The sequence below is a fragment of the Mugil cephalus genome, chromosome 19, assembly GCF_022458985.1.
Source record: "Mugil cephalus isolate CIBA_MC_2020 chromosome 19, CIBA_Mcephalus_1.1, whole genome shotgun sequence".
Classification (NCBI taxonomy): domain Eukaryota; kingdom Metazoa; phylum Chordata; class Actinopteri; order Mugiliformes; family Mugilidae; genus Mugil; species Mugil cephalus.
Window position 1 is genome coordinate 9,080,938 of NC_061788.1, and position 21,760 is coordinate 9,102,697.

Consider the following 21,760-nt stretch of genomic DNA (forward strand, 5'->3'; position numbering starts at 1 on the left):
TTTGACAAGGACATCAGTTCACTCTGGGGGGAAAAGCTTTTGTGGCAGCTCAAATGTGCTCACTTCCAAAACTGTGATTGTGCCATGGCAGGGAGTGTACTGGATCAAGAAGGAGCTAATTGGAGGTAGCTCGTGCCTACATTTAGAGCACCTTGATAATTTATTCTTGCAAGCACAGTTACAAAGAAGGTGTGTCACCGTCGCTGTGCTCCAGCTTTGGGCTTCAAGGCACCAGACAAGTACAATGAAACACAAAGGAAAATAATCATTATTAAATGCAATTAAATGCAACTCAGTATGTCCTCAAGCACCAAGAAGCCCACTAGTATTCTAAAGAAGGCATGGACACAATTTTCATTACTGATGAATGTTTTTTATGTACTAAGAGCCTAAGGGACATTCACACGTACGCAAACGATGCAATCGTCCTTGGCGCCGTGTCGAGTATATGAATGTCGATCCATTGCGAGATCGCATCTAACTGTAGAAAGGCTGGAGTGCACATCCCAGGCCTACGCAAAGAAGAATGAGAGGCGAATGCGTATGACATCCCAGCCAGCGAAGTCAAAGAGTGGCAAAAGGTTGAGCATGGAGATCAGCAGCATTAGTTGGAATCAAAGGCTTTAATAGCGTCTAAACTGTAAAAAGAATTAAAATGTTGTGGTTTTGGCGTAGTTACGGTCAACGATTACAATTCCAGTTCCAGCAATCAATAACAATACAACAACATTTTTTTAATGTCCGGTCGGACGCTACAGTATTGTATGGTTAACTTCTCAGTAAAGCTCTAATTGTTAGCATCTTTTATATAATGCTGTTATGATAAGGCTAGATGGTCGGGGGGGCGGGAGTGGGGCGCTGACATCATCGTGTTCGCGTCAGGCTGTTCTTTTTCACCCTGGGACCTGGGTTCAAAAGGGTGCGGTTCCAGTCATTTGAAGATCCGGACCCACACGTGCTAGACCCGTACGGTTTCTTGTGAACGTGGCCTAAATCCTCTCATATCATTTTGTCAAATATTTGCCTACATCTGGCAAATTACACTACACACATTATTAACAAAGCACTTTGGCCAAACACACCAAAAAAAACACCCTTCAAAGACTGAAATAACTAAGGTCTTTAAGTTACACTTTAAAACAGAATCCCAGTTTCGTGCACTTCACCCAGTTGGAAATTCAGCCTCGCATATCCTCTTTAACATGACCTTCATCTGGGGACACAGGGACCATGAGATGGGCCTGCAGAGTGTCACTGGCTGTCACACAAGCACTACAATTAGGTTACATTTCACAGGAAGCCTGTATGTTTGCCTGCGTATGCGTATCAGCCCTATGCATTTGTTCCAAACAGCATCACATTTTCATGGGGCATTAGACAGCGCAATGTGGAGAAAATAGAATAAACCGGCATGAAATGAATGCACATCAGTGGTGAGCAATGCTACAGTGTACTTGGGAGTGCCACTCCCAATGGTAATGTGCACTGTTAAACTGATGGAAACAATTTTATATGCTACAGGTCTATAAATTAAATTTAACAATTCACAACTATGCCCATTCAGTCCTCTTCCTAAACAATTTGCATGTTATTGAAAAGGCTGGACACTCCTCCTTAACGGACTGAAGGGAATAGTATTACATGTTGTGTATCTGTGACCTGATTACAAATATTTTGCATGTAATGGTTTGCAAAATGCTTTAAAACCAAAGGAAAAAAAAAAAGCATTTATATTGTAAGATCATTTGGCTGCCGTCCTTGGTCAATCTCGTGCATTAGCCCGTATTTAATCTTTAAATGTTTAGCTGTTGTGCAGAGGCCTCTCTTAATGGCACTATGCGAATAAATCAGCATCAGAGTTGCGATACGTGTCTGTGAATAGTCTTAGTCAGCCAGACCAAATGTTCTCTAAAACAAGTGGGATTTGCCGTTTTAGACTCATCCAAGGAGCTTCTTCGGCTCAACTGACTGGTTGGGGAGTTCCCATGGGTTTAAAGCATCAAACACTCTAATGTTTTTTTGCAGGGGGAGTTTCAAGACAATACCAGAAAAACAAACACATTTGTTTGAAATGCCGTTTCATAATGACTATTCGATGACTGTAATTAAAATTTAAAAAAAAGAGAGAGAGAGAAAAACAATGAATGGTTAATTAGTTTCCAACTGCTACAGTTTAAACACCTTACCTGTACTGTAAGTGCTGTCTTTAACATAATATGAGGTTATATGCAGGTAGAGGTTTACTTGTTTTTCAGTGAAAAGGTCTACACATATTCAAAAAACAAAAAACGCAACACCTCCAGCAAGAGTGTCAATCAAGCTGGGCCATGCGAAGTGAGAGTCACGTAAGATTATGCCTCTGACTGCGTCACATGTTCAAGTGTAAAATCACTTTTCAATTCCTGCCCAGTGAAATGGCTGCTTTTCACCACCTACAAGATTTTGTTTTTTCCTGCATATACATTTTTTTTTTTTTTTTTTTTTTTTTTTTATCTAGCAATGAGCGCTTCAAATACCCAAATGACAAATCGCATGTTAAAGTTTCCAGTGGTGCGTGTGACAGCGGCAGTGAGTAAAAAAGTGAGTGACAGGAAGAGAGTGACACAGAAGTAGAAAAGAGAGAGAGAGAGAGAGAGAGAGAGGGAGAGAGAGGGGGAATAAACATGCCATTTTGATCGCCCCGCGCTGTTGTTCCTGAGCCGAACGTTCAACAGTGACACATGTGTGACATCAGAGCAGCCCAACATGGCTGCCAGAGGAGCCCGGTGCGATGCAAAAATGAGGACACATCTTTCAGCATCAGTGCCCCACTGTCTACAGACAGGAATACACAAATGCACACGCACGCACACACACACCCACCCACACAAACAAAGACATACAGAGAGAGCTGTGCCCACGACGACTGAGTGCCCCATGTACATTTTTCAATCAGAACACAGAATGCCTCAATTCACTTGGCTGCATGAGCGGAAAAAAAAGAAAAGAAAAAAGGGAATGAAACGCCGTCTGATATCATGATTAGGTAAGGTGAATCAAAAGAATATCTCATGACGCGCGGCAACGACTGCTCATGATTAAAATCTTTTTTTTCCCCTTGAGTTGAGTAACATATCACAGAAGACGGCTTGTTCAAGTGCACAGCGAGATGTACACATTTATTTTGAGTGCATACCCGCAACCCACAACCGACCCCTCACCCACCCGCATGCACTTTACGGTGACCTAAGAAGCTTCCACTCAGTGCCACACCAAGCAGGCATACGTGCGCTCAAATAACATGCCACCTTGGATAACCTCATCGGGCTGGTAACATGGAATGGGCTGTGGCTGACCTATGTGAACACAGCTAGTTTATATCTGTCTCAAGTCGAGATTGAGTAAACAACCTTGAAATAGGCGGCGCCCTCCCACAGCAAAAAAAAATAAAAAATCCCATGGACCTTTCACAATATGTAATAGAAATATAGAAGTGGGTCACCTGGGTTAAGGATGAGTAAATTATGATTGCTAAAATTTGTGGTTGAACATAGCAACAAACACACGGACCAGTAAAAGAAAGGTGTGCTTTCATCACATATTTTTGTACAGCAGCGCTTCCAGAAACTGACGAGATTTAATCCCGTTTTGCATAACCTTAAAGGCTTACAGCCACATGATTCTCACCCTTGGTATAGCACTTAGAAAACTGTTTTTCAGATCCCATTTAGAATATTTTTAATTACTTTTTAATTATTTACTTGTGTAAAAATCTGCAAAGAAATTCAAAATTGACAGAAAATATGCTTTTTTTTTTTTCTAACTTTTTTTTTGTCATAGACATTGCATGTTTCATTAAATCTGATTAAAGTATTAGCATTTTCGCTAAGCGCTACCACACTCAAGTCATGGAGATGGGGAAACGTCCTGCCAGGTTCTGTCTGTACTTGGGGAAAAAATATCCTAACACATTTAAACCTCTAAAAACATAGGGCTAAAAGCATAAGTCTAATTAACATGAGATGTGTTTGCAAAGAGCAAAATGGGTTAGGGGTTAGGCTTAGGGATTATAGCAGCTCCTGGAGCACATTTCTTGGTTGAACACAGTGAATTCTTTGTTTCTAGACATTATCGCGTTTTATGTGGATGAAACAACTGAATAAAAAAAAAAAAAAAAATGAAATAGTAACTGGATTTTTTAAGCTTTCAACAGAGGCAAGCTAGTCACCTGCTGCTCCAGACTGTTAACTACATCAAGTCAATGTTGCTGAGGTGCTTGCTTATGCCGTGTTATGTTGTCTATGTTGCTTATGTTGCCTTCAAATGAAAGTTGCAAGATTATGTGAAAGCTGGGCCCAGACCAATAAGCGCATCAGCCGGCAACAAGGTCAGCGTCAGTTTGTTAACCATTATATGAGCTACGTCAGCGTTTTTTTTAGTCTGAACACGCTATGTGGGACTAGGAAGCAGTCAGTGTAGCTAGCTAGCTGGGTAGCATATCGAAGGACAATTCTTTGTCGCCAGTAATTCCTCAAAGGACTGTTATAGCAAGAATCCAGCCACCTCGCGAACTCACTATTCTGTCCATTTGTTTTCCCCATTAATGCTAGGCTAATGCTAAGCTAAATCAAATTGTCAAATTGTCTGCTAATTGTCACCTGACACCAAATGGAGTCAAAAAGGTCACGAGAAGTTCCTCACGAATTGTGTCTGGGAAGAATAATCTCTAAGGATAATCTAATCAGCCCTTTTCCTCCATGTTTAGAAGCAAAATAAATAAATAAATAAAAGACAGAATACATTAAGAAAAAGAATTATTGTGGTAAGAATAACCACAAACCCAACTGACTTTCATAGCACCAAAACAAAGCGAAACATAAAAAAGTCAAAGCGGCTTTCACCTTTTGCCGAGGTAAGTAGCGCTGTGATTTAGCACTAATTGCTAACACATGTTAGCTTTCGAAATGGGAGGGGGGGGGGAGGGAGGGCCGCCAGCGAAGTGAAAACTACCCGCCGGCCGCCTCAGATGCCTGTCTTTTTCCACTGGTCCCTACTAACATTCTGCCATGCTGTGAAGACATGACGAGCACATGCAGGACAGGTCGTTGCCTCAGAGGGGGGGTCAGCTTATGTGCTTTCCTCACTTATTACCTTATGGACTAATTAGCAAGCTTTGTTTACCGGCAGGAGTCTTGAGAGAGGCTTGAAGTTTGCAGCAATTTAATTACGTTCAGCTCACAGCAAAAGAGCATGGAAAATTGAGGTGGGCTGCGAGGATAAATGCCATCCACGGTGCTCTCTCTTCCCTCAGTCTGTCTAGCCCTGCATGTAGAGTGTGCGAAGCTGCATGATCGGTTGGGTTTATTTATGTGTTGGTAAATGTGCGTGTGTGTGTGTTTGCACATGTCTGTGAGCATCATCCCCTTAAATTATGGGTCTGACTTTCACAGTATGTTAATGTTCCTTCACGCATAGTCTAAGGATCTGGAAAAAAAAAAAAGAAAATGCTCCAATTCAGGTTATTGTCTTCAGTTACTATCAAGCTTTTAGCCTTGGGAGTGACGTATTCTAAACGAAACACACAAAGAGAGGTTTTTTTTTTTTTAACTTTTCAGAATACAAAAAAAAGTACAACTCTATAACTCTCTATAAGGATATATGGCTTTAATGAATTTTTAATGGCCCTCTGCCCCAAATAGCATCAAATGAAGCAAAATAGCGTTAACTGTGATGTACCATTAAGTGCAAAATCTGATTTTCCTTCCTGTTCGAGAATGCGATCTCATGACTGTTTCAGAAACACGTCCTCGTCATACTTCTCAGCACTCTGTAATTCTCTGCTATGGCTACGTGCTTCTATTCATGCTGAAAATACTTGGAACAATCAAATGTGCACATGCTCCCTTTCCTTTTTTTCTTCTACTCGAGCGCTAACGCACAGGCACAGACAAGCGCACACACGCGCGCACACACACTAGCGCAACACAGACACGACATTCATGCCATGTGATCTTGCTAGGCATTGTGCCAACGGCCAAACATGTCACTTACCAGAAATCTCTGAGACAGAGTGAGAGAGCAGGACGGACAGACACACAGACAGACAGGGGGGACAGAGAGAGAGAGAAATCCTGCACATTTGTCAGTTTCCGAGAGCTCCTTGTGAAGTGTAAGTACAGTACATACACAGGGAACATGAGATTTAGCCGCTACAGTTATCTGCAATGTAGTGTAGGGAGGTGTGGGGGCAGTCAGTTCTGAGAAAAAAAAAAAAGAAAAAAAAAGGGAGAGGCACGTGATCGCTGAGATCTGATGTGGAATTGTTCTAAGGAACATGCCATGTTTACTGTTCATTGTCTAAATTCTTGGAAGGCTTCCTGAAAAGCAGGTAGCGAGCCAAGGCAGCCCAAATCAGTAACATTTTAAGACTCCTAATAGATTAAGCTGATCCTCTCTTTCCCCCGTGCGCTGGTGACAATTAGTACAAAACCCAAAATGTTTACTTATAAAAGCCCTATGCGCCCTATGTGCGTCGAACTACTGGAGTGACAAGTAAAACATTTACTGAACAGCGCCTAAAGACTCACAGGTATCCATTAACGTAATCTTCAGACCTGTTCTTCAAGTGTGTTGGAAAACGAAAATATTGCTCGAAAGCTATGGGTGTATTCCAAGAAACATGTATCCGCCTCATTACCTACAACTGTTGCAATGGATTCAAAGAACTGCCCGACCTTGCTTTGTGGGTTTGGCAATCCCTTTTTAGCCAACGCTGTTGCACGCAAACACTTTAGCTGCAAGCTAATGAATATAATAAATGACAATATCTTCGCGTCAACTGGAGCAACAAAGCCTTGGACGTAACCACAACTTCACAGCGACACAGACAACGTCTCGTTTTGGAAGTCTTCCAAACGTCCTCGCCACTGATAGCATACCAGTTAGCTACTGTACTAGTTAGCAGACAAGCCAGAGGAACATTGGTAATTTGAACATAATTTGGTTTATTTAAATAAATTTCTCTTTCAGCAGTGCTGCCATATTTCCTCATCTGGCAGTCAATCTGATTTAATGTGACTCCCAACTTAATTCTGGCTTTGATAAGGAAATATGTGGCCAAGACAAGGTCAGTAGGGCCTCCAAATTTGTTTACTCTTCATCTGCTTTTCATGAATTTATAATTTATACCTCTATCAACTCGTGCTCAGAGTTTGTATCTTTTAAACATTTTGGTGGGTGGACACCAAAGTCATCTGAGATTTATGGTAATTCGTGAGTTATGGCTTTTATAGTGAACTCGTGACCTGGTAGCAGAAATCTAATAACGCCAAGTTTGAGCTGCTTGACCGCAAAAGACAACCAAATTACCTTCATTTGCTTTTAGTCACTGATTCATTAAATAATTTGTTACTGTAAGGAATTACCTCAAGTTACAGTACGTTACTGTAAAAGGGTTCAAGCCTAGAGTTATTGTAGGGCATAAGAAGAGTTCTTTACTTTTGTGAAATGTTTCAAAATTTTTCATTTTCATGTAGAAGATCAAGGTCAATGAAGTTACCATATCCAGTTCCTGGACTTATAACGGCTTAATTCTGAGATCTATCTTGACATGTATCTGTCTTGGATTCACTTTAAGAAGAAAGACATTTCCCCATAGCTACCCCCAATTTCTTGAATTTCATTTCTTCGAAGAGTCAACCAACAAGCCCGAACATACCAGCAGCAGCAGGCTTTTATCCATCAAGGTTTAATTCAAACAGGCTCTGCCTGTGCTACCAAGAAAGTGCAGGACTAATGTATGAGAATGTGATGTATGACTGGTGCCCTGTATCGCATACCATCAGCAGTGACTCATCACTGTCTCAGGAAAGGAAAATCATAGACACATAAACACACTCCCCGCACAAGTATACACGCATATACAGAGAAAAGTGTACCGAGCATGAGGGCCCACACACGCGCGCAGCAAATGAGACACACAAGGGACAGACAGTGTTTAGTTTGAATCATTAAAGGACTTTTTTAATGAAGCAACAGTCCAAATCTGTGGCTAAGTTGACTTCTAAAACCAACACGTGTCCGTAAATTGCATTTAGGATCAACTCTCCTCAAAATTCTATACAAGTTGCAGAGGTGGAAATCACCTTAAGTCGGTTTTCTCCGACTGTTTGGAGGCTGGTACCTGACTATGCTTTCCTTTACAGAGTATCTTTTCATCTCTTCAGACAACATCACCTCTCTTGTTCGTTTACGGCTCTAAGAAGAGATGAGACGAGGACCTCAACCGAGCAGGCATCTCACACTCTTTGTGTTTGCCGCATCAGTTATATTTATTGAATCTATGCTGTCGTTCTCTCTCCTTGACACTCCCCGCTTGCACACAACCCTCGGGCCCCCTTGTGGAATGCTGTATAGTGAGAGGCCTATGGAGGAAGGGCATCCCGGGACACAGCCAGAGCACACACGTACACACGCACCAGACCCGCTAGCACACTCACTGACACACGCAAATGCACACACAGACAAATACAGCTGTTGAGAGCCATCACAACCCTTTGGTAGGCGTCCAAGTCAAAGACGAGCGGTGTTGGAAGGCCTCCGTTCAGAGCGAACGCGGAAAAAAAAAAAAAAAAAAAGTCCCACATTTTCCATGTACGTTGTGTTAAACATTGAAGATAGAAACTTGGCAGCACAAACGCACATTGACACAAACCGATTTCCTTATAGTGGAGGGTGGGAACCATAAACCACCCTGATAAAAGCTGTCTTTGTGCTGCCTCAGGGCAGGCAGGTACTGTACATCTATGGGTGCATATTGATTTAAAAGAGCGGCTTAAAAGTGAGGTAAGTAAAACACATCTCGTTGTACACAATGATGTTTTTTCGCGTAGGAGAAGCAGGAACACATGGGTGTCATAATGCTGGATTCAAATCTGTAGAACGTGAACTTCACACTACTTGTATGATTCATACGACCGAGGAAGGCTGTAGATTTTACATCCCACCTGTGCAACACCTGTCCAGGCCAAGATGCCAGATATGCCTCAAGTTCAACACTTAGCCCTGGGTTGTTATCACACGGTAAAGATAAGATATGGACCATAAAAAGACGTGCAACTACTTGATTTTTTTTTTTTTTTTTTTTTTTTTTACACACTCATCTTTCAGAACAAACAACGCAACAGTGGACCAGAAAATAAAAGTGACAGCGCGGTGACAAACAGTGAGAGTGTGCGCTCGGGAAAGAAAAGCGACAGGAAATGAAGAAAACTGCCACAAGTTACTTGCCGGCTAGCCGCACACTGCACTCATGTACACACAGAACAAGGGGGTGGTGGTTACTGTATGTTTAGGCCGGGTGGCTCCTGTGGGGTTCAGGTGAGGTAAACAGAGCCCTGGCTGAGAGAAATTACTTGTTTTCTTTCTTTTAATTCAACCCAGATACTTGGCTCATTCTGTCTTTTATTCAACCCTAATGTATGTAAACACTTCAATCTGAGATCTGACGTTCGGTCTAGATCATATTATTGTAAACAGTGTGTGTCTGAAGTAAAGGTAAAAAAATGTCTTGAACCAACAGTGCTGACAGTGAAATACTTACATGTGAGGATTTGAGAAACCATTGCATTATGTTGGTGCCCCCCTCACAAACAATGTCCCCAAGAACACTGCATTTATTTGTGTGCTGCAACCATGCAACAACATATGGCGTTGCATTAGATAGATGCATTATGGGTGGAGATTTTCTTTCTTTTTTTTTTTTCTCTTTGCTTCATTGTGACGCAAGACCGATAATACCATTCCACTTTCACCACACATACAGTTGAAACTAATGACAACACTATTTCCTGTGGTTAAAGCGCTGCCCAACATTATCATAAGAGCACGAGAATTTGTACCGGCGAGAAAACTGCAAATAGTATCAGTTGCGTTGAATTCTCCCAGTGGTCCGAGAGTGGCTCACTCCGGGGGGATAACGCACGCCGCCCCTCAGCGTAAAAAAAAAAAAAAAAAAAAAAAAAAAATCTCCACATTTAAAAGATGATGACTGCGTAAAGTTGAAGTGTCTAACTTAAGTTATGCGGCAGTTTCGAGGCAAACCAGTAGTTCGCTGGTGTGTCACGGGTCTGTGTGTGTATGTATCGCTGGCAAATAAGAGAGAAGCGAGGGAGTAAAGCATGGCTAAAACCTATGCGTCATACAAATCAGGCAGTGTACATATCAAGCCAAAGCGGAGTGGGGATATATTTACCCGATAGCGTCGCTATTCCATATAATGCGGCTGTCAGCTGGCGCAGATGTGGCAGGCTTTCTCTTCGGATTAACCTATAAAGTTTGCGGGGTGTTGGGGAGGGGGAAAGAAACAGAGGCCCCGGTTTCCTCTCGTCCGCTTGCTCACTCTATCACTTCAGTCCTATCTTGGCCGCTCGTCCCCCATCTCTCTCTCTCTTTCTCTCTCTCGCTCTCTCTCTCTATCCCACTCTCTCTTTCTCTGCCCGCTTCTGTCCCTTTGCAGGAAGTAAACGCGGCTCACATGAACAGCAGACTGACTGCAAGCAGACTGACATCATGCACCACTCGGCAAAGAGTTCTTTTTTAAAGACGCAGACATTTTTGGAGCTGTCAGGTTTTACTGTACGTGCACCGTCCTACTGTAGTCCTCCTACTCCGCGGCAAACAGACAGTCAGCAGCGGTCCGGTCTTATCGTGCGCCTTCGCGGACGCATGAACTCGGTGCACTCTGCGGGCTTAAAGGTGTAGACTGCCGTGCCTGCGCGTGCACTTTTCCGCTCCGCCGCTGCGTCTAGAACGCGTCAACGTGCCTGATTTTACACGGAGCCGCGAAGTAGGGCGCGGGGCAGCATCGGCTGAGATCCTAAATAACGTTTGCATGTGTGGTTACCTCACATGTCCTGATGGGATGACAGCAGCACAGGGGCTACGCGGTGCGCATGTGTGTGCCGCTCCGCTTTAAGCGGCGCCAACTGCTGGCGGTGGCGGTGTGACCTCAAGTCAACTTTTCTTTGCTGCAGCCATGTATCACAGCTTAAAAAAAAAAAATCACCGCAGGAGGTTATGTTGTACTTTTCGCTGACAGAAATATGAATACCCTGAATAAATCACAGTTAGTTTGTATCTTAAATTGGGGGGGGGGGGGGGGGGATGTTAAATAAATAAATAAACCTACATGATGCATGTGAAGACCCCTTCAACTCCTTAGAAACACTTATTTCATAGGCCTACATCTGTGAAGGTTCTCTGTCATCCGGGTCATTGTATATCCAAAAAAGAAAGGCTTGAGGGTTTCTTGAAGATGTTTTGCCACTCATCCAAACAGCTTCTCCGGTTCTAAAGAACTGGTGGGGAATTGAGGTTCACATAGGAACATTGTGTAGCACATCAGAAACTTGCCTTGCTAGTGTCTGTTAACTGCCAGATGCTTACGTGTCGTTAAAGGGGGAACTCTTTCTCTACTCAATGGTGCTGTGAGGACTTATCTCACGGCAGACATCTTGATTTAGCATATCTGGGAAAGCACACATACTAATTGATGCCTTCACATGTAACTTGTGGTTATGGCGTGGGAAGCATTGTGCAAAATGGTTAGTGCTCAAGCCATAACATCAGCTTAAGTCTGGAAACTGTTAGGCAACCGAGGCTAACAGTTGGCAAACTCACCGTTATTTATACAGCACTTTAAAAGCTCCCACGGCGGAAACAAAGTGCTGTACATAGGTAGAACATGAGACAAGAAAAACAGTAAAACAGGAACGTTAAAAAAACATTTAAAAACACTAAAACAAACATAAAAACAAAACACTAAAGGCACCAAACTATATTTGTTTATTCTAATTTTTTAGTATGCCTGTGTAAAATATACAGTGGTTAGCTTGCTAAATTGTCTAAGTTGCTAAACCGTCTTAGCTCGTCTAATCCGTGGTGGGTTCTACATGGACCAACAAATTACGATTAATTTTCAGTGGACATGGCGACAAGGCGGACGGCCAAAATGCATGGAATGCATGAAATGCTACATGGCAGAATCAAGCCGATTTCAGATTTCTTCCAGTCAGATACATCAACCAATTACCAATTACTTCGGCAGTTAACTTTTAATGTTTTGTAATGTTCATGGTGTAATTTCTAGTACGTTTGTGCGAAATATTGCAGTTTTTATCAACAGAAAAATACACAACGGTTAGCTTGCTAAACCATTAGCCGCGCTGGGTTCTAGGCGGCAACCGTTGCCAAGCAGCAGTGTTCTCAGGACCTACGTTACCTTCAGACTAGTGCGAATGGAGCAACAAGCTACAATTCATTTATTAATGGAAGCTGACAGCCTACGCCAATGCCTGTTCTGACTGATATACAGTACGACTGACTGTGACTCGCCTACAGTGTAGCTGGGCCCACTTGTATCATTTTGTAGTGTGAACGCAGCGATAGGGCTGGTGCTGAATACCAGGTGATTTGTGTACACCGCTTCTTGTGTTGAGACCACAGGCTTGCAAGTCCTATTTCAAGGCGATACAAAGCATGAGAAGGTGCTTGGCAAGACGTTGCCACCTAGAAGCCACAGAGGCAGTGCTAACAGCTGGGGAACTTCACGCGGAAAATGTTAAGACATAATGAAAGAATGAAGCTGTTGTACACCGGTGGGTTTAAGGTATTGCCTCTTTTGACTTTGTTTTCGTCGTCAGTTGTTTAAAATGCACATCAACTATGCTTGTGAGATGGGCTTACAGTGTCAAAAGTAAAATGGCACAATGAAAGGATGAGGCCTTTCACAACTCCTGAACTCTGACTTTGCCAAAAATGACGAATTGTGAGGTACCACTTAAATACACGTATGTCTTTCCTTACAGATGGACAGATGGACATTATTAGGGCAAATAAAGATGCCTTTAAGAGTAGTTAATTTTTATTTTTTATTTTTTTTAATTTTGTTGTTGATTCACTGTTTGTTATTTAAATTTCTGTGTGAAAAAAATAATTTTTTTGGTTATTAACATTGTATGGAGCTGGCTGTGAGCTTCATGAGTTTTTTTTGTTACGGTTAGATGGTTCATTTACATAAATATTTTAGAGGCTCTTGGAGGTGAAATCCCAAGTGTAACAAAAGAAAAGGAAACATAAGCAATTGAATAATTTTATGGAGCAACATGACTTAAATGATCAAGTAAAGATCCCAAATCAAGTATCTGTGGGGCTACACAGTATTAGGAAGGTGGTCATAATGTTACACTTGATCGGTGTATGTCTGAATGTGTTTATCCACGTAGGTCCAATCTCAGATTTAAACATTGCTGGTTATCTTAATTTCTCTCTCTCATGGTTTAATGTCTGACATTTCATTTAGCACAAGTATTTCTATTGCATACATATTTCTTTCTTACTGAATATTAAATCTGTTTCATGGTCAGAAATCACCTTATTACCTCTGTCTATGGGTCGATGGCATTTAGAGTTTCTGTATATGTGTATGTTGTTCCTATAAGGCTTATGTTACTATCTCTGGTGCTCAATAGTGAGTTTATTCTGATCTTACAGTGTTAAGGCTTATGCCATCGGCACAATTATATTCTCATTAAAGTTTACAAGATATTTTTTTATTGTTGTTGACAGCTTAGATGAACCCGTGGAAGCCGTAACTGTAGCCCAGTGAAGTGACAGCCGTCGGTTTTGGCTCCGATTAGCCGCAGCCTCGTAAAAGTACAGAAGCAGCAACCGCGCGATTTGTTTTAACTTGATCTGTATCATCCTGTATTGGGTTAAAAGTTCAGCAACAACAACAAGAGGCAAAGCGATGCACATGTAGATTAATGAAACTGGCGAGTCATTCAGATTAAGCAAACTACTTCATCTTTTTACAGCAAAAGCAGAAATGAAAATGAGCTGTCAATGACTTAATCTTTGCTGTATTGTCATCACAAGACAATTCATGTTCTCTTGTTCTGCTGTGGTGTAACTGGTCTGTCACATCGGCCCTGCTCAGAACATTAGGCATATGATGTCTTGATCCGGCGGAACAAAAGCTTATTGTTACACCGATTATCCATTTATAGCCTGAGGCCATACCGGTCTCAAGCATGTCTCGGTCAGCCCACTGTGCCCCTCTGTGCTGAAAGTTCATATCTGAAATGTTGCATTCTGGTAGTTTTCCAGTCTGTTTTGCTTTGCCCCTCATGCTAGGTAGCGGCAGCGGAAGCCACAGGGGCGAGGATGGAACCAGCTATTCATTCTCTAATTATCTCCTTAAACACAAGTAAAGAAACAGAATAGCAGTCATCCCGCTAATTCAAGTCACATAGTGTCTGAAACATGTGAGAACATGTAGGACATGCAAAATCTAAGGCGACGCTTATATGCAACAGCATGTGGCCCGTTAAATCATATCAGTGTTAAAAGGCCCCATTCACTGATTCGACCCGCCATGCCCTCATTAGTTCCTGTAAGCATATTTCATGCCATGTGAAAATGAGACTATATAAGGTGATTGGGACACAGCCATTCCCATTGTTATGCTTGGCAGAAAGAGCAGGGCCTAGCTGTGGTTGGTGTTTGTGTGTTGGAGGAAGCCAAACAGAGAAGTCTGTCAGAGCAGCTCTGAAACCATGTGAAGAGCGACTGATGGAACACTTGACCCAAAGCTGTTCTCAATTTGAACTGTCACACAATCTTATGACACAGCTCGAGGCATGCCATCATGGGTGTTAGACTACACAGTAAACACATTCACTTGCATTTTAAAGCATGAAGCCCTTCATGAACCAAACATTTTTATTAAATAGCTTTACAAAAAAAAATGTCGATGTTACTCTGGCTTTCCGATGCCCTTTTTCACAAAACATTACACACACACGCGCACGCGCACACAGGCCTGTTTTGGTCACTTAATCCACCGTAACTTTCTGCATATCACATTCATTTCTTTTGTATATTTACATGATATTTAAACAGAACATAATCTGAACAATTAACCGCGGTAACATGGTACGCATTCAGAGCGAAGCCGTTTGGCACAGATGACTGTCTTGCATCACACAAGTGATGCACAACAGTCATGTGTTATGTCACTTTTCCATGCACCCTTGACATTTAACTTTTTTTCCATTATAGAAAGAGAATTAGTTTCTAGACAAGATGCCTTTTAAACTTTTGCGAAAACAGTTTACAAACGGCATGAAGTACAATAAAAAATATAATAAGACGTTAATCTTATTGGTCCCTTGGTGATTGAACTTAAGCCCTAAGTTCAGGCCCGACTCCATTTAACATTTTTAATATTCAGCAAGCATGTCGTTCTGACTTATACAGGACTAACATTTTTAAAGAACTACACGGAACATGGACCAACAAGACTTTAGGAGTTCATGTCAAAAGAGTGATTTTGACAGAGGGTGTGTGCGTGTCTGTGACCCCACACAGAGTTAAAGTGTGAAGCATCCGCATCATACATTCATCACGCTGCCCGCCATAGCGCAGCTACATGTCCACGAACACCATGAAGCACCAGCCGAGCCCCCCCACCAGAAACATGGTGATCTGCATGCTGTAGATGATCAGGTCGTTAAGCACGCCAAAGTCCAGGCGGCGGTGCCCTAACAAGAGCAGGATGACCGAGAGCTTGTACTGCAGGCGCAGGAGCACCCGCACGCTGACGTACTGGAGGAAGAAGAGGGCAGAGAGCGACACCCAGAGCAGAGAGGTCAGCAGGCTGCAGCCGAAGTAGAGGAGGAAGCGGAGGAAGCTGTACATGCAGCGTGACCGCAGGTACAGGTCGAAGTTGTTGTACTTGGTGCGCACTAGCTTGGAGGTGTGCGTCGACCCGCAGGCCGAGTGCATGCAGGTGGTGTGGGGGCCATGGAAGCTGCGCACCCGTCGTGGGATGGGGATCACAGGCATGGGTGGGCTACAGGAGCCCAGCACGGTGCACAGGAGTCCTCGGGACAGACGGGGGTCTCTCTGTGAGAGCTGCTTCTGTTCTTCTGGGGGAGGCAGAAAGTTTCATTTGGTTGTAGGACTCAGATGGGCTCTTGTGGGAGGAACCCAGGAGAGAGACGTGGCCGCCGGCATTTCCAATCAGAAAGTCTGAAATGCAAGTACTGCAAACAAATAACATCATTATTAGATCTTTTCAAAAATATTTAAAAAAAATAAATAAATAAAAATGCACACACTACAAGGAAAGCATCCCCGTGCAAACCACAGCCACAGGCATACTTTTAGACGCATAAACGTAAAGCTATTAATCATTTCTCAATGATTTAGTCCTAACTAACGCGATATTTCCAACCCAAAAGGGCCTTTTATTCACATCGTGCAAAATCTTACATGCAAACAGTAAGACGTCCTCCTCCTCCCAGAAAAAGATGACCGGTGCTTGAAACTCAAACGTCGGGGTTATTATTGCATCACATCATTGACTACGCATCGGCTGCAACATTCCCAAAGACGACTTGTTTTCTTGTTTTTACCCCCCTGGATGGGTTAGCTTATTTAGCCAGCGGAGTTGCAGCAGCGAGCCGGCGCGTTTTACGTCATGTCGCAAAATATTCGAGTCATCATGCTGCCATGACGACAGCCGCAAAGTTAAAGGGGCAGCGCGCCCCCAGCGAGGAAGCTAGCCTGCAAGTTGTTTAATAACTCTTCCAACAGCCACACAATCAGTAAATATCAGTCGGGGATTGCACTGAACAATAAACTGCGTAAGCAACTACAAATATGTTGCAGTGCACCGAGAAATAAAGCGAATTATTTGAACTAAGGCCTACTTCTAGGGCCAAACCTGCACTTGGGAGCCATAAACAACACTTGAAACTGAAGGTAAGGTCAATTTCCCAACCATCTGCCCTTTAAGCTACATTTCAACAGCACTAATGGTATTCAAAAATGCAACAAGAAATGCCAGATAATATCCTCTGTGTGTGTGTCACAAGATTTGTGGAAGTGTGTTCATTGCAGTGTGAGAGACGTATGACCACAGATGCACAGGAATCATGGACTAACAGCCACAAAACACCATGCTGTTTCCAAACATTGTAAACAATTACACAAAAACATCCATTTTTTATTTGTTGTTGTTGTCTTTTTTTGTTATAGAGGATGCTATTTGAACTCTACTGCAGTATACAGAGATTTTTACTGTTGTTACTTGTTTGTTTTGTATTTTTTTTGCAAATCGTCATTCATATAAATTACAAAATAAAAAAAGACAACGGTGCAATGAAAGTTAGGATTATCGCAGGATTGTTTAAGTAGAAATCATTAGTCATAGGTAGGCGTAACTAACAAACTTGCAAGTAACTGTCACCTCACACGACTTATTCTGCACCCACAGGCGTTTGGGTATGAAGACATTTCAAAGGGCATGTGTGCATCTGTATTCATGTGTCTCCTGCAACACAAGGTTGCACAGTGTGCACACTTGCTCATAAGTGCGCGAGCCACATAAAGCTCCTCATATCACGTAACCTTCAGTGGGCAGATTTATACGATGGCCGAAGGATTACATCTCAGCTATCTGTCAGCAGGCCAGATGGCAGCAGGTGACCATAAGTCATAATAAACGCGGGCATTTTTTTTGAAGGGAGTTTACTACAGCTGTTAATAGCGCGCTGGGTCACTTTGCCGAGAATTTAAAGGTGTATTATGCAAAATTAGAAAAACAAACCTTATAATGTTTAATCAAACAAACGTAAAGCTGTCACCGGGGCCTGGATATATTAATCCGTGTACTTTGCTTTCACGTTATGATTGAGTTTAGTAATGAAATCCATAGCATGATAATTTGAGTGGTGGCCAAAGTCTGAAGTCAGCTCTGGCCATACAAATTAAATGGCCGTATTTATTAAAATTTTATTTTCTCCTGTCCACAGGAGCTCTAAATGTTGCTGAATGACTTCAGATGACTTTTCATTACGAGTAGTGGTTCAGTACTTAACTAAACATTTTTCCCTTCAAAAATTGACAACCCCCGCACATTAGTGCACTCTAATTTTCTTAAATTTGTCCGAGATCATTTAATAAATACACAAACAGTACATTGATGCCTCACCTTGATACCTCTAGTGGGTATTCACTTTATATTGACACATATTCAAAAACAATGAAATCAACATACTGTTGTCTATGTTTATTAAAACAAAATGTATGTAGGTTATAGGTAAATAAATATATATATATATTCAGCATACAGTGTTTGAAAATTAGACATCAAATTTAATAAAGTATTTTTGTTAAAGAGTCTGCAGAAGCAGAAGAGTGTATTGGATACTGTGTGATCATTTGCTGATTTAATCCTATTGACAAAAAAAAACAACCTTAAACCAGGGTAAATTTCCATTTAACTAACGTTATATGAACATTGCTAATGGACTCCAAGGCCTTATCCGTATATCATCCGGTTTAATTGAGAGCCTGAAAATCCATCTCTGCTTCATTTTGTCAATGTGTATTCAACTATTGTACTGAGTGTACAGATGCACACAAAGGTAAGTAGGGTGAAATAATTAGTTTTGAAACTATAATTTCCAACAAAACATAACCGAGTACTCTGAGTCTCTCGGTCGTTACACCCGTTTCGCCGGTAGCCTGGTTCAGACACTTCATCCTTGGTCATTTTTCATAATTTTTCATCAAACCTACGGCGCAGGTTGTTGAGCTACTTGCTCCAGTTGAGCCTAATTTCCACTTGGCAAGAAACTTTCCTGCATGTCTTCCTCTGTAATCCCCCTCGAGGCGTGAACTTAGAGCGTGTTGCGGCGTTTTTCTGGCTTGAAGATTAATGGCGGCCATTTGGAAAAATGTCTTGAAGGTTATCCTTGCTTGTCAGGTGGCGAAGAAACAGATTCCTTCTTCGGGGATAAATAATGCTGGCACAGGGGGACAGGACACAAGAGGATCAAAGATAAAGGGCAGGGAGTGAGGATGAGACAAATGGGCTACGAAACTGGGTTAAAATATATATATATATATATAAAAAAGAATCGAGATGATTTTAATTAGTGGTGATCCTCAAACGTTTGAACATATACAAGGTCAGAAGAAATGTCTAAAGACTAGTTGCGGTTAATTTTCGTGCGCTTTGATTGTCAAAGCATGGAAGCACTCTGCGCTTTAAAGTAGTCACAGTTCACTTCTTCCACTGACTGTTGTTCAACGCACATCAGCCGTTCCTTTTTAATTAGACTTAATCACATGGGCTGACCCATTTTCAAGGCTCACTGATCAAACCGAACAAGCCAATGTTAGAGTTTGGTTGCGACGCAAAGCTCCAGCTGATCAAAGATGTGATATAATATAAATATATATTCCTGTAAACACTGTTCTTGCCTTCTTTTTGGTTGCTGCTCTCGTTTATTGGTGAGAAATTAGGCTCCTTGGTTTGTAGACGAGCACAAGAAGCAAAGCATTTTTAATTTCCACCACTGGAGGGAACTGTTTACCCAGGTAACGCTGCATGAACGGCTCTGTTCAACGCAGTCGAGTGAGAACGTCTCATTCAAGGGCAAGGCACCAAGCAATTTCTCTTTCCTTCTATGTGGGCTCCTTTGAACAAAATCCAACTCCTATATTATTGCCTTCTTTGATAAATGGACCCATTCAGCGTGACTGCAGCTGCAAATACCCCCCAAACGGTGCCAAGTTTAAATGTTGCCACTCGCCTGCATCTGGTTAATAACTGCACCCAAGCTGAGGAAGCTCCTCTGTCTCGTACCATTACCAAGAAAAACGATGTCAATAAAGCGGCTGCTGGTGATTTAGGCGTCCGAGCGCCCTTGTAAAGGATGTGTACTAGTTATAATCACGCATTATGGCAATATTATGGACTCATATTTTTCTCTTCCAAAGCATGAAGACCTTTGGAACGTTGCCTCGCTTCCACGGAGGCGGAGGTTAGTCGGGATGTATGATGTATTCTGCAGACTTTTTTCCCCTCCTAAAGTTTAAATCTTACTGCAGAGTTGCCGTTTGCAAGAGCCCAAATCTGCTTCGCACTTCGCGGCCTTTCGGAGCGGCGGCTGCGAGCCACAGCTAAAGCTCCCACCCTACCCCCCAAAAAAAACCTTATCCAATACACTGCTGCCGCCATGACCCCAAGGAGTGTCTCGAGTAAGCGAGATTAAAGGGGCAACATGTCAAAATCCTCTTTGACTCCTTCAAATGCACTTGGGCCAAATCAATTAATTCATTAACTAAGTAGAGGTCACAGCCAGTAGTTGGACTGAGACAAATTAAATCAATTAGTCGGGCTAATAAGATGAGGGAGACTTTTAATTAGTGAAAGTTTAATCAAAGCCGTGCGTGTTTGCGCTCTGCTGTGTTATGAAGCACCGCGGTTGATCTTCCAATAGAAAAATCCATTAGCCCTGTCAAATGAAACTTTTTTCCTACAAATTATAAAAACTGCGTATACGTACCCAGCGTGATAGGCTAATGATATTAATTCAGTTTTTAATAATATGCTCATTTTTATTTTCTTTTAAGCACCTCATTTCAGTGCCCTCGTCTTCATTTAATGTGTACATCAAATATGGGTCTCTACTTTCTGAACAGGAGCTCTAAGAAATAAAGTTTTACACCAAAATTTACACCAAAAGCACCGTGTGCTTTTTTTTTTTTTGTGTCCCTTGGTCCGTTCTGTTTTTCTGTTGAGAAATCAACTCTTGGAAAAACCTTTTGAAAAAAAAAAAAAGCTAAATAAATAAAAATAAAACATGAGAAAATTGCCTTACACAAACCATTTTCCAGGATGGTTAGGGGCGCAAAGCATGCCAGGCATCAGAGATCAAATTAAGTACCCAATTATACTAATTAAAATAAAACATGATGCAGGCGGTTGCTTCCAAGTTTCTCTGCTGCTATATAAAGATGAATTATTAAGGAAATGGCCTCAGGCCCATTCAAACACTTTCAGCCCTTTCCAGTGATTTTTTTTTTCCTTCTTCTTCTTCTTCTTACCGTTTCATCTTCGCATGTGCCTTTTTAAGGGCATGCGTGTGTTTCATAATCCTGTCAAGCCATCTGTTGTCATTAAAACCTGCTCCTGTTGCACTATATTCCAAGTATTTAACCGGCCAGATGTTACTTTGAACTATCTCAAAGTTTGCCTCGTTGTTTTGTGCCACCTTTGAATTTGAAACGCTCGGTCACACTTGGTGAATCTGTGTCAGTCACAGTTTGTCTATTAGCTGATTAGTGCGAATTTCCAAGTTATTGAATGAAGCGGTTCTTAGGTGTGATTGAGCTTTCCTTCTGGTCCACGTCCGCTAGCCTCTCCAGTTCCTAGCTACATGTGGCTGGATTGGGCCCTGGCTAGTGTTAATCCTTGGCATAAGGGGGTTAGGCTGGATTATCGACTGATGTGGAAACATCTGTGTGATCGACCAGGAGGAGGGTTTTGGAGCTCGGAGGAATGGAGGAAAGGTTCTCTTGGTCTGACTTTAACCTAGAACATATGTAAATATCAAAAGCTGAAGGGATGTTTCTATGAAAGGTAGAGTATAAAAACGAGGGAGACAAGGAGAGTAGCATTTTAGCTGTACAGCCACCGTTCTAACCAATAAGTATTTTAAGTTTATCACCAGTTTCCCAGCACACATCTGTTAAAAATCTGTTTTAATTCTTACTTATCGAAAGCCACCAATGGGACACAGGCCTTGGTTTTTGCATATTTTGCTTATAGAGCTATTTCTAGTTTAGCAGTGGTGCATAGAGGCATTAATATGCAGGGATGATTTAGAGGATAGTGGAGACTGTGGGATTAGGCTTGCTTCAG

At 42.0% G+C, this 21,760-nt stretch overlaps 2 protein-coding genes and 1 long non-coding RNA gene across 3 annotated transcripts in view; 1 reads left to right on the forward strand and 2 right to left on the reverse strand.

The window, feature by feature from the left end:
• LOC124996594 (nucleus accumbens-associated protein 2) overlaps positions 1 to 10,737 on the reverse strand; it is a 31,016-nt gene extending 20,279 nt beyond the window's left edge. The window contains exon 1 of the mRNA XM_047569778.1: positions 10,232 to 10,737. The gene's annotated coding sequence lies outside the window, so the exon portion shown is untranslated. The remainder of the gene's footprint in view (positions 1 to 10,231) is intronic.
• A 4,005-nt stretch (positions 10,738 to 14,742) lies between these two features.
• On the reverse strand, positions 14,743 to 16,525 carry LOC124997046 (transmembrane protein 250). The gene is made up of 2 exons (XM_047570552.1): positions 16,315 to 16,525; positions 14,743 to 16,085 (listed from the first exon to the last, which is right to left on the reverse strand). Exon 2 carries the CDS (start codon positions 15,883 to 15,885, stop codon positions 15,466 to 15,468), a length of 420 nt encoding a protein of 139 aa, XP_047426508.1. The 5' UTR covers positions 15,886 to 16,085; positions 16,315 to 16,525; the 3' UTR covers positions 14,743 to 15,465.
• Positions 16,526 to 16,533: 8 nt separating this feature from the next.
• Positions 16,534 to 21,760, forward strand: part of LOC124997047 — a 40,919-nt gene continuing 35,692 nt past the window's right edge. The window contains exon 1 of the long non-coding RNA XR_007110914.1: positions 16,534 to 16,806. This is a non-coding gene — a long non-coding RNA (uncharacterized LOC124997047). The remainder of the gene's footprint in view (positions 16,807 to 21,760) is intronic.

Coding starts and splice junctions, on each gene's coding strand:
- LOC124997046 (XM_047570552.1), bottom strand. CDS start 15,885: ATGCCTGTGATCCCCATCCCACGACGGGTGCGCAGCTTCCATGGCCCC.